This window comes from Narcine bancroftii, chromosome 5, assembly GCF_036971445.1.
Source record: "Narcine bancroftii isolate sNarBan1 chromosome 5, sNarBan1.hap1, whole genome shotgun sequence".
In the NCBI taxonomy this organism is placed as follows: Eukaryota; Metazoa; Chordata; class Chondrichthyes; order Torpediniformes; family Narcinidae; genus Narcine; species Narcine bancroftii.
This window is the reverse complement of record NC_091473.1, coordinates 102,519,450-102,536,571: the sequence shown is the minus strand read 5'-3', so window position 1 is coordinate 102,536,571 and position 17,122 is coordinate 102,519,450. Positions and strand designations below refer to the sequence as shown.

The following is a 17,122-nucleotide window of genomic DNA, read 5'->3' as shown; positions in this document are numbered from 1 at the left end:
TAAGCAGATTAATCTGTGCATCATTACAGCCATGTCTATCAATTCTATACTGGATGCATTATTCATTGCTCAGGTTCATTTGAGTCATGGAGCACAGAAACAGGATCATAGGCCCAGCTTGTCTGTACCAAACAACATTTTCCCCTGCTTTAGTCCCACTCCTGCATTAGGACCAGACCCTTCCAACGCCCCCGATCCACCCACTAGCCTAATGTTTCTTAAAGGAAGTTAACATAATTGCCTCTACCACTTTGACTGAAAGTTTATTCCATATGCCCACCACCTTCTGAGTGAAAACTGTCTTTCACATCACTTCTAAATCCCACCCATCATCTTATAGTTATGTTCCCCCAATTTCAATATGATGTCCAATATTTGTATTCAATGCCCAATAGATAAGGCAAGCATCCCAAACACACTCTACTACTCTGTCTTCCTGTGTGGCCATCATCAAAGAGCTTTATACCTGTACCCTGAGGTTCTTCTGCCCAATAACACTTTTTAGGCCACCATTAACAGAGCAAGTGCTGGCCTGGTTCAATTTATCCAGATGCAGCACCTCACACATGTCTGAGATGAGCTGTATCTACAATTCCTCAGCCCAGTTCCCCATTTGATTGAGATTCTGTTATAAACACAGATAACCTTCTTTACTGTCCACCATGACACACTGACACATATTTTTATGTCATCAGCAAATTTAGTTATCTTCACACAGACATATTTATCCAAATCATTAATGTACATAACAAACAACAAGGATCCTAGTACTGACCCTGAGGTACTCCACTGGCCACAACATTGATAACTGGCCCACTATTCCATGTGCTCTAATTTTCTATACCAACCCACCATGTGAGACCTTATCTAATGCTTTACAAACATCTAAACAGATAACATCAACTGTATTGCCCTCTTTAACAGCTTTTCAAAAAAAATCTATTGTAGTGTGGATTGTGGAGGGTCATGTGGCCTCTCTGTCTGGAACCTGCTGTGAATGTGGATTGTGGAAGGTCATGTGATCTCTCCATCTGGAACCCTGTCAGAAGGTGCATCACCTGCCAATCAATGTTGGACTCTGCCCAGCCATTAGTGCACACCTGACCAGTGGCCCCTTTAAATCACTTAGAGATTACCTGACCTTGACTCCCCAGCTTACCGCACTTTAAAAGCTCTCTTCATGCAGCAGCTCATTCTCTTTGTTCCTTGGTCCTGACTACATATGATGCTCTATGCCAGGTCACGAACTGTGAACATTGCCAAAGGAGACATTGAGAGTGGGATCATAGTATTGTGTGGAAATACTTAGCCATGGGAACAGGGAACTGGGAGTACGTTTTGAAGTCCCTGTATAGTAAGAGTGTGCTAATTACTGAATATTTCTGCACTTGTGTGAGAGAGAAGAGAGTAAGCAGCCATTGCTGTCAGAGATCGCAGTATCTGATGTGACTGATTACAATGTTTAAAGTTCCCCATTACTATTACCCTGTGTTGCAATAAATATTATCTTTTGTTTGATTTGCCTGTGTCTGGACTTGTTTTTCTGTGAACCCACTGAACCTGATTAGATCACACAACATCTGTCAAGTTCATGAGACACTATTTCCCACTCACAGATCCATGCTGGCTCTCCTTGATTTTTCCTGGACCATCGTAATGTTGATAGATTCTGTCTCTCAGGATCCTTTCCAGCTGACATCAGACAAACTGGTCTGTAACTACCTCAATTATCCCAATAGCCTTTTTAAAATATCGGCTCCACATTTCTCATCTTTCTGTCTGCTACAACTTTTCCTATCCTCAATAAGGAGTTAAAACAGTCTGTCAGGCTCCAGCAATTTCCATCCTACCTCCCCACAGTGTTCTGGGATGCACATGATCTGAAACTGGAGATTTATCGACCTTGATATGATAAAAGACCACTAACACCTCTTCCTACAGATACAGACATACCCTAGGGTATCTTTAGTTACCTCCCTCACCTACCACTTCTGTTTATCTTACTCCACAGTAACACGTTTTCAAAATACACATTTAAGATCTTCCCCAATCATCTGGCTCATAAACACCCCTCCTGATTCTTAGAGGACCTATTATTTCAAGTCAAGTCACCTTCATGCCATGCTCACACAGTAAAAACAAGATAGCGTTTCTCCAGGATGACACAGCATATTTACATAAATATAACAATATAAGTTAGAATAGAAATTAAACACAATAAAATATTTCATGTAATCCTTTTGTACTTAAAACCATTTTTGATTCTCCCTTACACTGTTTGCTGAAGCCATCTCAAAACCTCTTCTGGCCCACATTATTTTTCTCTTCACTGTGCTCCTACATTTCTTATATTCCTCAAGGGATTCCCTTGAACCTGTCTGCTTGTATCTGATATATGAGTCTGTTTTCTTTCTGTTCTCTGCCCCCATATTTCTTGTTAACCTGTCATTCTTGAACTTTACCCGACTTGGAACATGTTAATCTCCTGGACCTTCACACTCTTAAATGCCCCCATTTGGCAGTCATGGTGTTACTTTCTAACATTTGCCTCCAGTCAAACATTGTTAACTTCGGCCTAATCATGTTGAAATATCATTATGTTGATCTTTAGCATGGAACATTCTGGATTCTTTACAAAGTTTGTAGACCCTTTATTTTAAACTGACTGTCACTATTGATTTATCGAGTAATAAGAATCTATTGATCTACAAACAAACACAAAACAGCTCATGTTATTAATTCTTTTTCTAGGGCACTGTGTTGACTTATCTCCTGTTTTATTCAGTTTCATGGAACCACTTTTCAGAATGTAAATGCAAATGCAAATAAATTGGTTCCCTTACTGAAAACTTTACAATGAATAAAATATGGGAGATAGAATATGTTAAGGATGAAAGGGGAAAAGTTTAAGAGAAACATTTCAGGGAACTTCTTCACACAGGGTAATGGGAGTGTGGAACAAGCTGCCAGCTGAAATGGTGAATGAGGACGATGTTAATATTTAAGAAAAATTTGTCTAAGTTCATGGACGGGTGGGCTATGGAGGGATATGGTCTAGGTGCTGGTCAATGGAACTAAGCAGAATGATAGTTCAGGACAGACTAGAAGGGCCAAAGGGCCTGTTTCTGTGCTATAATGTTGTATGATTCTATGGATCAGTAGGCATTTATGGGAGGAAATTATCCAGCTTATTTTTCCTTTAATAATCTTTTGCATAGATCATTTCAAGCCACAATTTCAAAACATCAACTGAAGGAAAGTCATGCATCTTTGGTCTCAAGTCCTGTAATATCAGCTGACCTTACCCATCACAGCAACTTGGTGGCTAAAGGTCTTATGCATGCCTTTCAAACCACCATACTTGACTCCTGCAATCAACTCCATACTAACACCCATTTTCTTCCTTTTTCAAGCATGTTGATTGCTGAGAGGAGACACAAAAGTCTGCAGATGCTGTGATTGAAGTCAAAACAGAGAAATGCTGGAGAAACTCAGCCAGTTTTGCAGTATCCATAGGAGGTAAAGATATGTTACCAACAATATGGGCCTGAGCCCTTCCTCAAAACACCTCTTCTCTACACTGCAAGACTGGCTAGTTCCTCCAGTATTTCTGTGTTTTGACGTATTTTGCTGTTCAATTTAAAAATAACTTCCTATATATTTTCATATGAAATATTCAGGGGCTCAATCAGTTGATGAATCATAGTTCAGTGTTTATACATGTTAAATTTTAACTAGTCGATGAATAAGTCTTTCATTCTTTGTTTCTATTTTGGAGAAAGGATAACTGAAGCGATCAACAGGCCTATTTTTTAAAAAAAGGACTGTTCAGTAAGATGGCTTGGATTTATCAATTTTCACTTCTGCACAATTCTAAAATGAGATGTCACAAATTTAAGAAAGTTTTTAAAAATTAAATAATGAATATAGAAAACATTTTTTGACTGAACAATGAGAATTTAGAAGACATGAAGAATTATTTATGTAATTTTGTAAAGGGGAGTCACTGATTTTCTTAATCTTTGAACAATGTAAATGTGCGCTTTTAAATAGAGAGCATTAATAATACTTAGGGAGGATGGAAATAAGAAGCATGAAGCATAGTGAAAACAGATTTCTATGAAAGTACCCTTGCACTGCCTATAATTACTAACACAGCTTCATAGTTTGCATGATGAGAAAAAGTAAACAGATGGGAGATCGAACCACAAAGACAAACAAAGCAAAATAAGTATCAAGTCTAAAAGGAATAAACCTAGTACAGGTATACAATCCTTTATCCGGAGATCTAAAATCCAGAAAGCTCCAAAATCTGGCAAGTGGGGAGAGACACAGCAGCGTGAAACGGGCGGGCGAGAGACTGGCAGTGCGAGGCGGGTGGGCGAGAGACTGGCAGAACGAGGTGGGCGGGCGAGAGACCGGCAGGCGGGAGACTGGCAGCGCGAGTCGGGCCGGCTGGGGGGGGGAGAGAGACCAGCAGTGCGAGTCGGGCAGGCAGGAGACCAGAAGCACGAGTCAGGTGGGCGAGGTGGAGGAGGTAGACCGGCAGCGCCATGGGAGGGGGTGGGAGTGGATACAGCAGCACAATTCGGGTAGGCTTAAATCTGTCTTTCCGAAATCTGGAAAAATCCAAAATTCGGAGCACACTGTCCTCCAAGGGTTCCAGATAAAGATTGTGTACCTGTAATAAAAAAATGGTCTTTAATGCAAAACTGTTCAGACAATGGAGAAATTCTCTTAAACTTGTTTAGTTTAATTTTTTGGAGCCCCCTCTTAAAGGAGGAAGGGAAACAAAAATCAGGACACTATAGGCCAGTTAGTCCTACATCTGTCATTGGAAAATACTAGAGGTATTATTATGAAAGTAATAACAGGACAGTTAAGAAGATAATCAAGCAGTCAGTGGATTTATGAAAGAGAAATTGAGTTTGATAAATTTGGTGGTTATTTTTGTTATTAATGAAGAAGGAACTCTAGAAATTGAGCATTTGTGACAGATTACGTTATGTTTTTTGGAGGTGATAGATTGTGTGGTTTTTAATTCGGTCACAAATAGAGACAAACACTTCAAAACAGATCTCATTTTAAAATGCAAGAGTGATGCATAAGGTGGTGCCTACAAGTCTGCAAAGACTCCTGTGCTGGAGATTTTCACAACAAGGTGCAAATGGAAGGGTCCATCTCAGGAAACTAATAAAATCTCTCTTGAATTGATTTTGGGAGTAAGCAAGCTGTTTTGGTGAAGTTTGCTGTTTTAGGAAGGTCATGTGGTTTTCCAAGCAGAGAGAGTCAAACAGGTTTTTTTCTCTAAGTGTGATAGAGAGAAAGAGAGAGAGAGAGAGAGAGAGAGAAAGAGAGCTAGAGACTGCTGTTTTTTTGTAGTGGCTTTTGGAAGCGTGTTTGAAACCTCATTTTGAAGACAGGTTGTAGGTTTGAGTTCAGCGTGTTTAAAGCCCTTGTGGTCCATATAATGTTTTGCCTGAGATAAGAGAAACAGAAAAGGAACTCTGTAGTGACCTGAAAGAACGAGGTTATCATCTGGAAAACCCTGATGGGGCAAGTTTCTTCAGCAAGACACTAAAGTGGCTGATTGGAAAGAATCAGTTGTGGGTATCCAATGAGCAACAAATATCTCCCTGAAAACCAACAAGAACCTTTCTGAGTGGTAAACATTTACCTTTCAAGCACCAAAGTCTAGTGAAGATTCATAAATGTTAAATTCTGTGCACAGTATAAAAAATGCCTGCAACCAGTGAACTTGGAGGAGGGAAACGTGAGATTGGACTGTGAATAAAATAACTTTTCTTAATTTACACACCCATTACATACACGTGTGCTTAGAATTAGGAGGGGTTTGAGTTAGGTTAAGTTAATATAACAAATTAAAGTTTGATCCTATTTTTATGTTTAAAGATAATTAAAAGCAACTTTTAAGTAACTATTTGTCTTGGTGAATTTCTATTGCTGTTGGGTTTTGAGGTCCTCTGGGCCCATAACACATCTGAATTATGACAAGCAGGGAGGTTCTACTGCTACTGTTACGGTACACCTGAGTACTGTAGTGGCAGCATAGATAGACTACAACTCCCAGAAATCTAGTGAACGGGAAGTCAAAACATCATGGCGTGGCGCGCACGTTTCAGTGTTTTAAAAGAAATACTATCTTTATTTGTCATCTTACTTGAGAAAGGATATACTGGAATTGAAGAGCTGCAGAGGAGATTCACCATGTTGATTCCAGAATTGATGGGGATAGCCTATGAGAGATCAAGTAGCCCAGGATTATACTCATTATTATTTCACGTTCATCAGCCACCACTGCATTATCAGTGGCTAGAATTGGTGACCCCAAAGGCCCCAAAATGAACTTTTGGACCATATGGATACTGCAGCTGTTACTGTTAAGCGACTACCCTTCTGGCAGAACCAGAACTGTAGTTTTGACAGGCTGAGGCACAATTTCACCTCAGGATGATCAAGGTGGACGCGACTCGCTATTATCACCTCATCAATGCCTTGGACCAAGCCACTGCCAAGTGAGTCAATGACGTCCTGTGTGATCTACCACAGCCTGCAGAGCACAAGTATGACACTCTAAAAGCACTCCTGCTGCAAATTTACACCATGTCCTGCAGAGAGAGGGCTGCTAGACTGTAATATATGGAGGAGTTGGGTGACCGCACCCCATCCGAACTAATGGATGACATGCTATGCCTGACATCCGGCCAATGGCCAGATCTTGTGTAGCTTGTCAAAAAGTTAAAACCCATCGGCATATGAAAGGACCACTACAACCCTTCCCACCAGTAACTTGCTGATTCGACCGTGTCCAGCTTCACGAGGCTACTGCTATCTCTTCATGGAGATTAATAAGTTTACGAGATGGCCTGAGGCAGTCTCCATGGCAGATGCTTCTATGGATTCTTGTGCACGAGCATTCCTTCATTTCTAGGTGGCTCACTCTGGCCTACCAGCATGCATCACTTCTGACAGAGGACCTGTTTGTATCTTCATTAAGGATGGCCTTATCTTGGCTGCTCAGCTCTCGGCTTCAACATATAAGCTCCTATCACCCACAGTCCGACGGGATGATTGAATGATTCCATCATCACCTTAAATCAGCCCATTTGGACAGTCCCATCTGGGAAGACAAATTACCATGGGTGTTGTTCAGCTATAGGACAACTCCAAAAGAGGATCTTCACACTTCATCTGTGGAGCTTATATACAATACACCTTTGGTGATCCCAGGGAAATTTGTTCCACATGGATCTAGTAAAGATAAAGATCCCAAAGAGCTGCTGAGTAGACTAAGGGATACTGTAGGCAAAGTATCCCCTGTACCACCATCATCACATGGCAAACATATTTCTTTTGTACCACATGAACTGAAGGACTGTGAATATGCATTAGTACGTGGAGGAGCACATGTACAGCCCTTGCAGGCCCCATACAAGGGATCATACAGGGTGATAAGATAAACAATATCTTGGACATTGCTGGGCAGCCTCTGTCATTCACAGGCTCAAACCTGCCCATGTTGACAAAACTGCCCCTATTCAACAGCCAGCAGTCCAATGCAGGGGTTGACTTCCCAAAAAACTACCAGATGATAGAGCCTGTTCTTGGGGGGGGGGGGGGGGGGGTGGGAGAGGGGCGTGTAGCGATGCTATAGATAGACTACAACTCCCAGAAAGTCTAGCAAACAGCACGGGACATCATAACATCATGACGTGGCGAGCATGGTTCAGTGTTTTAAAAGAATGCATTCTTGACATGAATAGACAAGTTCTGATTTACCAGCAATTGTGTGTATCATTATTTCGTGTTCATCAGCCACCACTGCATTTTCAGTGGCTACAGGACTATGTTTATTTGTGGTCTCCTACTGGAATTGAGGAGCTGCAGAGGAGATTCACCATGTTGATTCCAGAATGGTAGCCCAGGATTGTACTCATTGAAGGATAAGGGGTGATTTTGCAACAATGTATAGAGTTATGAAAGGAATTTATAAAATAAAAGCAGGGAGGTTGTTTTGATAGGCAGGTACATCACTCAGAACCTCCTGAGAGACAAAGGCTCAAGACTCAAGGGAATAGTTAAAGAGGCATTGGGTCTCCCAAAGAATAGTAAATTTGCAGCACTATTTGCACAATGAAGCAATAGAAGGTGCTGTTGAGTATAAGCCCGCCCTGCTGTACATCATGACACCCACGTCATGATGTCACCCCTCTATATATCTATGTCTGCAGCCATGTTAGTCTGATGGTATTAAAGAATGAGAAAAGCACCATGTCTCCAAGTCCTAATTCTGTAAGTGCACACACAACAGTGGCGATGAGGAATGAAATGAACCCTACACATGTTCCATGCACCAACTGGGGTGAGGAACCAAAAGGATAAAGGTTAAATGTGATTATCTAATGAGCTCCACGAGTTCCCACCGAAAGATTAAAGAGAAAGCGCCCTAAGAGGGAGAATTTAACGAAGTAGATGAAAGTTAGGGTAATTATGTCGAACGGTTTAATCACTACTGCATAGACTATAATATTATTGAAGCCCTGGTAAACCAAAAACGTGCCCTATAATGGGCAGCAAAACATTTGATCTCCTCAGAACTTTGCTTTCCCCAAGGACGAAGACGATACATTGAGTTATGCACAGTGCTGGGGAACCACTTAAGCCCCAGAAAGGCAATGATTTTATGAAAGGAAAAAAATGCCGGGGAGGCAGTAAGTGAATACCTGGCAGCATTGTGTAAACTGTCCAAGCACTTCCATTTCGAGCAATTTCTGACCCAAGCACTTCGAGACAGATTGGTGATAAGGTTGGCAGATCACCAAGCAAAGCAGAAATTACTGGCAATGGATGACGAAGTAATTATCAAGGTCACTTATAGAACTGCCTGCAGCTCAGAAATGGCAGATAAAAATTTGGATGTGGGCCAACAAGACCTTCTGGTCAGGAGGTTTTCTGTTGTGGGAAGTACAACCATCGCCGAGAAAACTGTTTCTTTAAAAATTCCAAATGCCACCGTTGCAACAAAAAGGGACATATCAAAGCGAGATGTCCAATTAAAGAAACAGTAAAATGCAGGTGGACTCAAAATTATGATAACTGCCCAGCCGAGGTCAAAACTCTGGCAGAGAGAGAGAGAGAGAGCAGTCCTAACACCGAGCATAGCAACAGATCTGAAGACGACAAAACAACAGCTGAAGTCATACACATCCGACAGATAAATGAGAAAAGAACATACTTGGGGTTTACAATCGACAAGGAGAGGGTACAAATGGATCCGGCTGCCACAGAAGCCATTTGCAAAACCCCATATCCAACAAACAAGTCAGATTTATATTCAGCTGAAAATAAAGAATTATCCTCTGAAAATGGAGCTCGACACGGGGGCTGCAGTGTCTCTAATGCCATTATATTTAAAGCAATGCTTGCTACCACACTTTCCGGTAAAAACAACTGAAGTAATACTGAGCTTTGTTACTGGAGACAAATCAAAGTGTTTGAAAAATGTACGGACAAGGTACAATACAAGCAACAAAAATCAAAAAATACTATCCCTCCACATCGTAGATACCCAGGAACCAGCACTTTTTGAAAGAAACTGGCTGCAACACTTTCCCCAAGACTGGCTGGAAATCAGTTCAAAACTGAACATAAGCCATGAAGACAACACCCAGCCAGAACTCAAACAGATTCTCAATGACCACGCCATGGTCTTCCAACAAGCCGAACTGCAATTAAAAGAGAATGTGGAACCAAAGTTGATCAAAGTCAGAATGGTTCCATTTGCAAAAAAAAAGAAAATTGAAGCTGAGTTAAATAGACTAAAAGATGAAGGCATATTAGAACCAGTAGAATACAGTGATTGGGCAGCGCCCATCATGCCTGTACGGAAAGTAAATGATGAGATTCGCATTTGCATTGATTACAAAGTCACCATCAACCAGGCTCTAAAAGTACCAGAACACCCCATGTCCAAACCAGAAGAAGTATTCCAAGCACTAAATGCAGGGCAAAAGTTTACAAAACTAGATTTGTCAGAGGCAGACCAACAAATAGAGTTGGACAAAGAATCAAGAAAATAGGTAACAATCAATCCCTACCTAGGACTGTTCACCAGTACATAGAACACCTGCCCTACAGAATCTCAGCAGCACCTGTGATTTTTCAAGCTACAATGAACAAATTACTACAGGGAATAGCAGTGGGATGTAACTTTGATGATATTATCATCACGGGCTGAAACGACAAGGAACACTTACAAAACCTTGAAAAGGTCCTAAACAGACTACAACAGGGCAATGTACGATTATGACGGGATAAGTGTGTCATCATGCTGCCCAGAGTAACATACTTGGGGTTTACAATCGACAAGGAGGGGGTACAAATGGATCTGGCTGCCACAGAAGCCATTTGAAAAACCCCATATCCAACAAACAAGTCAGAATTACAGTCCTTTCTAGGGTTTATAAATCACTATCACAAACATATCTTTCTCCATAATTAACTTGAAACTAATGGCATTGGAATTGTTTTGTAGCTGGGATAATGTGAACTATTTTGTAACTGCTTAAGAATACACCCTTCTTACTGTAGTAACTGCAGTGCACCACTGTGTGGCATATGTAGATCAGCATATGAACAGTTTTTCCTTAGAAAGTGGAAGGCATGAGTACGTAAAGTCTTTTCTGATAATTAAATCTCGCATCTCTAAGTTATTAAATAAGCCTCTCAAGTAACTCAAGAGACATAATATGGTGGCAGAAGTATAAAGGATTAAGAATAAAGAATAGAGGTAAAATACTGGATTCTGTTGACACTGTGGTTTAGTGGAAAAACACACAAATGTTGGAGAAACTCAGCAGGTCAAACAGTGCCTTTATGTAGCAAAGATACATCACCAACGTTTCAGGCTTCAAACATTGGTGATGCATCTTTACTTTGCTACATAAAGGTACTATTTGACCTGCTGAGTTTCTCCAGCATTTGTGTGTTTTTTTCAAGACTAAAGAAGAAGTCACTGAAATAATAAGTGGAAGAAGAAAAAAAACTATTATTGGAAAAAAAATGGCTGGAGCAACAGCAGTTCACCCAGTGATGTACTGGGAGGTTGAAGACATTGTTGGGTCATTTAAAAGTTTCAGCAGAAGTGCAATTTAGCTTTCAAAAACTACTTTAAAAATGCAACAGCAGAGGAGAAGGTCAGTCTGGACAGGGGAGAGAGTCCTTGACTTATCTCATAGCTGGGAGCTGACAGAGGTGGAGAAAAATGATCCACAGCTGATACTTGCAAAGTTTGCTTCTCACCTTGAACCCAGGTCTAATCATAGAATTAAACACTATGAATTTCAAGGCTTAATGCCAGAGCCTGATGAAACTGTTGATAACTTCCTCGCTAGACTTAAAATTGTTGAGGCAAAATGCAGATTTAAGAATAAAGAGGAAAGATTAGCTGATCAACCAATATGGGGGCATGCCCATCCTGAAGTCCAAAAGTCTCTTATAAGGAAGGATAGCTCGAAGCTGGCCAATTCTATAGATTCAGTCAGAGCCATTGAAGCCACGAGGATGCAAACCCCCAAGACATGCAGGAAATGCAGCAAATAAAACAGCAATACCAGTGAAAAAAGAAGACATCAAAGATCCATCATATAAAAAACATCATTGAGGACTTCAACACCCAGATACTGGACATGCAATCCATACACCTTCACAAGATGTTGGTTGAGATGAAAGAAGAAAGCCATATAACCATATACAGCACAGAATAGGCCAGTTTGGCCCTACTAGTCCATGCCAGAACAAATCCCCACCCTCCTAATCCCACTGACCAGCACCTGGTCCATACCCCTCCAATCCTCTCCCCTCCATGTAATTATCCAGTCTTTCCTTAAATGTAAATAACATCCTTGCTTTAACCACCTCTGCTGGAAGCTTATTCCACATCCCAACCACCCTTTGCGTGAAGAAATTTCCCCTCAAGTTCCCCTTATAATTTTCCCCCTGCAATCTCAAACCATGGCTTCTGGTTTGAATATCCCCCACTCTTAATTGAAAAAGCCTATCCATGTTGACTCTCTCTGTCCCTTTTAAAATCTTGAACACCTTCATCAAATCCCCCCTCAATCTTCTACGCTCCAGAGAAAAAAGCCCCAGGCTGCTCAACCTTTCTCTGTAACTCAAACCCTGACATCCTGTCAACATTCTCGTGAACCTTCTCTGCACTATTTGTATTTTGAAATCTATAAAATTATAGATTGATAGTTACCTGAATATTTTGTGTGCAAGCACAGTAATTATACAAGAGCAAATGCATAGTTAAACACAAAGTTATCCAATATGTTCCAGCACTTCAAAAGCACTATTAAAATGACTCCTTTGTATTGGCTTCACAATTGGAATATTGTGAGTGGCTTGACTGTTGCATTTATGATCAATATGAATAAAACACCTCAAGGAATTAATGTTCAGGTGGTAGAGGAACATGGTTCGGTAAAATTTAAACTCAGCATCTGTAATCAGGCCTGAATTTGGTATAATAGATTATTTTAACCAGACCATGTGCTGAATGCCATTTCATCTCCTTGGCACTATAAATTAATAAATGTGATGGCTCATTCTTCCCTGTTTTAATTGCTGATTAAAAAAAAAATTCTTGTTTTATTATGTCTTCCTTCTTTGCTCCCTTCCTTATGCATTAAATCAGATTTTCTATATTTCATTTCCATTCCCTTCTCAGTATTTGTCCTGCTAGTTTCATAATCCTTCAATGTGATTGATAAAGGACATGTACAATTATGTTCTATCTGCCCAGATGTTCATTCAGCTATTTTCCCTTAATGTTCTTAGCTCACACCTTCAATAATTTGTAAAGGTATACAATAAGGGCAAGAATGGATCTAACAAAATGTGGCTGCTTGACAATAACCTTCTGCAGTAAGTTCAAGCCTATAAATCCTCTGAATATATTTTTAAAAAAAACATTTCAAATTGTTTGCCCCCAAGGGAAATAATTAGTGACAATGTGTTATCTGAGCAACATTTCTGTACAATTCAAAAGAACACTGTTTTTTTAGATTTGGCGGGTATAATAGCTTGTCTTGTTTAATTAATCCAGAATGTAATGAGCTTTAATATAGCCTTCAGTTCCAAATCATTCTGCTTAAATAATACTATCTTGACATCTATATCAATTCAGATTCTAACAAGACCATAATAAGGCCCTAGTTGCAAGTTAGACAGTTTGATAAGGTTAGATGACACAAAATGACTGGTTTCCCTGATGACGACCTCAACTTGGATCTGCATCTTAAATATTAAGTTTCTTTGCTGAGTGATTTTTATTTTTTTTGAATGCACAGATTCAGAGCACCAGACATTTTTGTTGTAATTGATACTCCAATCACATTTCAGGTTCACTCATGTTCAATTTTTTAAACCTTTTCCTTGGTATACATCTCCCTCTGTATCCCAACCCAGTCTCTTTGGTCTCTCTTTCCCTTTACCTCAGTTTCTCTCTTTCTCTTCCTTCCTTATCCTCATGAAATAAACATTTTCAACAAGATAGCTATCAAAGAAATAGCTGTTCCCTTGTCATTTCATTCTGTTTAGGGCTAACATACAAAATTTAATGATTAATTTTTGAGGCAAAATAAATGTTTATATGAAAGTAGTGATATATGGAAATGGTTAGAGCAAACTTTCATCTTTTTGCACCTATCTATACACAAATAAATATGTATTTCAAATAGAAACTGGCCTTCTGAATAATTCTTTTTCTCCTGATGAGATTATGAATCACTCTGAAAGTTTAGCAAATTTAGGACATTAGTTGAACTAATCCTTGCCATTTCTTTGGTCACCCAAACACCACCAAAAAGTATATACTTCTCCCTTAAGTGATTGCTTGAATTCAGTAATTTTTCCACACCCTACTTCACCAAGTCAAAGTCATCAATGCTCTTCTCTCTTATTGAGTCTCTGATTGCTTGTTCTCCCGTTAGTTTTCAACAGAACTCTGCATCACTACTTCTTTTTGCATCCCATCTCACTACCACTGCCATTTTAATTAATTAACACCAGTCTCAAAGCAGCCTTCCAGCCTCTCATTATGACTAGTTCTCCGGCATCCAGAGTATCATCTTCAGAATCATGCAAGAAACTACGTCCTTCTATCCTTTCACATCTGAAAGCTTCCTTTCAGCAGGTTCATTTATGATCAAACAATCTCAAAAAATTAACTAAACCATTGAATAACCAGTAAATGCCTTTATAAATGTATCGGCTCAGGGAAGAAAGTTTTCCAAGAATTATGAATTTGCCTTTCTCTTCTCATAGCTCTGTAAGATTAATTTCCTCTGCTTGCCCAGATTTGAGGCCCCAGTTCAATGTCTCATTTTGTGGACAGACCTCCAATTGTACTTCCTCCCTGCTGAAATGAATTGTTACACTCAGATTGCATACTCAAGTATGCAATGCATCCATTTCTGCAGGAAATACAGTACCATTCTCTTCCAATTTGGTCCACTTGGTCAATCTCGTAATTTTCCCCATCTAATTATATCAGTATGACCTTCTGCCCCATGTTTACTTTGTATTCCCTACAGTGATTCTCAACCTTTTTTGGTGAAAGGCCCAAATGGCTTCTGGCCTAACAGGCCACGGCCCACTAGTGGCAATGAATGAGCAAAATTTTTGTCAAAGTCAGCTCTGTTACAAACACATCTTTATCTAATTTTAAATATTTTATTTAACATTTTTAAAGACCCACATGGAAACCAGCTGTGGCCCACCAGTGGGCCATGGCCCAGTGGTTGAGAACCACTGCCCTGCACTGTTTGTATCAACTGCTGCATCATTCTTTTGCAATAGAGATGGTCTCCTGAAGTCCAGATTGGGCTTGGTCATATTTAACCTTTAAAAATATAGTCTCCATTAAGAGAAATTGGATTTTCACATTCATTGTATATAAACTGTTGCTTGTTGGTATTAATCACTTACAAAATGAGTATTAAAGCAACCAAATAAAATAAGAGAGATTGGTTTATTCCAATAATGATTTAATAGAGTTTCATAATTAAAAAATCCTGGAATATTTATTCAAATACCGAGCAATAGAGGAGCTGGCATTTCAATCTATCAAGGTTATTCCACTATTCAATCATCACTTATCAACATCTACATTCACTCACCTTTGATCGATATAGTTTAATACTTCCTGCTGAATAAAAACATGTTAGTCTTATCCTGAACATTTCCTCTGCTTGCCCAGATTTAAGAGGCCCCAGTTCAACTCATTGGGCTTCTCAAGCCCAATATAGTTCTCAAGAGAACTATATTTTCCATTTTGCTTTTGTAAAAGTGTTTCCTGTTTTCACTCCTGAACAGCCAAGCTCAAGCTTTAAGATTGTAACCTCTTGTTTTGACTTTCTTCAACTAGAAGAAACAGCCTTTCTGCATTAAAACCTTTCATTTCTATGTATTTCAACTACAATTAGTTTGCTTTCAGATCTTCCAATCTCAACAGAATACAAGTCATATTTGAGCTGATAACAATACTCCTAATCCCAGGTGAATTCAGATGACTCTGGGTAGCAATCAATTTTTCAGGCAGATAATACATAGAAAACTGAATAAAATAAATCAGATATCATGTAATTATTTAACAGTTGAAAATCTACATTCAAAGTTTTGCAATTCTCCCAATGGACAGATAGGAAGAATGTTCAGCAATTTTTCCTGCTACACATTATCAAAAGACAAGTTATTTTATTGGGTGTGGTTTTGCATTTTGACCATTCATAAGTCACAGTGAATGGCAAAATGTAAAATAAAGACAAAATAAATCTGCTAATTTATGGTGTCGCAAATAAAATGGTAATGAAAGCAGTCAAATTGGTCCACTAATGCCTTTGCAGAAAAGTGTGCAACATTGCTGCCCAGTCACGCCTGTGAAACTACAGTCCCTCATTCAGTAATTACTTATCTTAAATTAGCCAGATTTGGAAATAAAAATATAGTCTCTTAAAAGTGTTAGCAATTTTATCAAAATAAAATTGGTATTCAAATTCTCCAAATCACTCTCTCCTAATCCTGACCATGACATTTAATGATACATTCTATCTGCGCCCTTCTTGGCTGAGGGCTTTTTATACATTCCCTGGCTGCAGGGAAAGTTGTTGTTTTTTTTCCCCGAGGCAGATCCTCAGATGATTTGCTACAATTCAATTCTGTGGGTTCTGAGATGACTGACGAGTCCAACATGAAGATTCGCTGACTCTGCCACAGAAGATAGTAAATTGGGCACTGGAAGAGTAGTTCGGGAAGTGGTGAGCTGTTTCGGCTATCCACACTAAACTTCTGCATACTCTCAATGAGGGCACTAAAGGTTCTCAGTGCCATCACAACTGCTCTTTCACTATTTTGGGTGGTCGTGGACCAGGGAATCCCATGATTTGTGTTACATTTGTTTCCTTATCAGACCTCTCCATTTCCTCTTGTGCTTGTATATCTTTTTCATATGAAGACCACAACCCTGCAAAGTTTACATGTGAGCTATGCAATTATATAAAAATGTAGCTTCTTTTTGTTTTTACTTTCCTCAAGAAGTTAACTCTAGCGGTTTGTGTGCATATGCTTCACAGGATTGTTAACTGCGCTGTTGCTTATAAAGAAGTGTGAAAGAGTGTTCCTAAACTCCTTAGTATTCCCCAATATTGCCCTCAGACCACTAAACAGCACATACCATCAACTTTGCTTCCCATCTTCTTTACATGTGCACGTTCTTCCTCTTCAGTGTTAAGTGCATTTGTCATATGTGTCACTTTATCAACTTCAACTGCAAAAGAAGAATATACATGGAATTAATTTTACTTCCACATTATGAATCTCTAAATATGGTGAGAATATTTCAAATAATCCTTAATGAATATGTTCACATTTTTTTTGTATGACATCTCTGGTGAGTGACATTTTACCAAGATACATTTTGTTTGAGTTGTCTGCAACCTACAACATCATTTGGTGGAATATTATATCGGTCACGTCTTATGATACATTGATATTTTCTGAAAGTAATAGTTAAAACAATCAGGTGTAATTAGAAATA

The 17,122-nt window shown here is 39.4% G+C and overlaps 1 protein-coding gene across 10 annotated transcripts in view; it reads right to left on the bottom strand.

Annotated features, from left to right (window-relative positions):
- Window positions 1–17,122, bottom strand: part of patj (PATJ crumbs cell polarity complex component) — a 307,050-nt gene that overhangs the window by 227,703 nt on the left and 62,225 nt on the right. For all 10 annotated transcript variants that reach the window (XM_069938547.1, XM_069938545.1, XM_069938548.1 and 7 more), the window contains exon 12: window positions 16,760–16,852. In XM_069938547.1, the coding sequence (XP_069794648.1) occupies window positions 16,760–16,852 (93 nt within the window). The remainder of the gene's footprint in view (window positions 1–16,759; window positions 16,853–17,122) is intronic.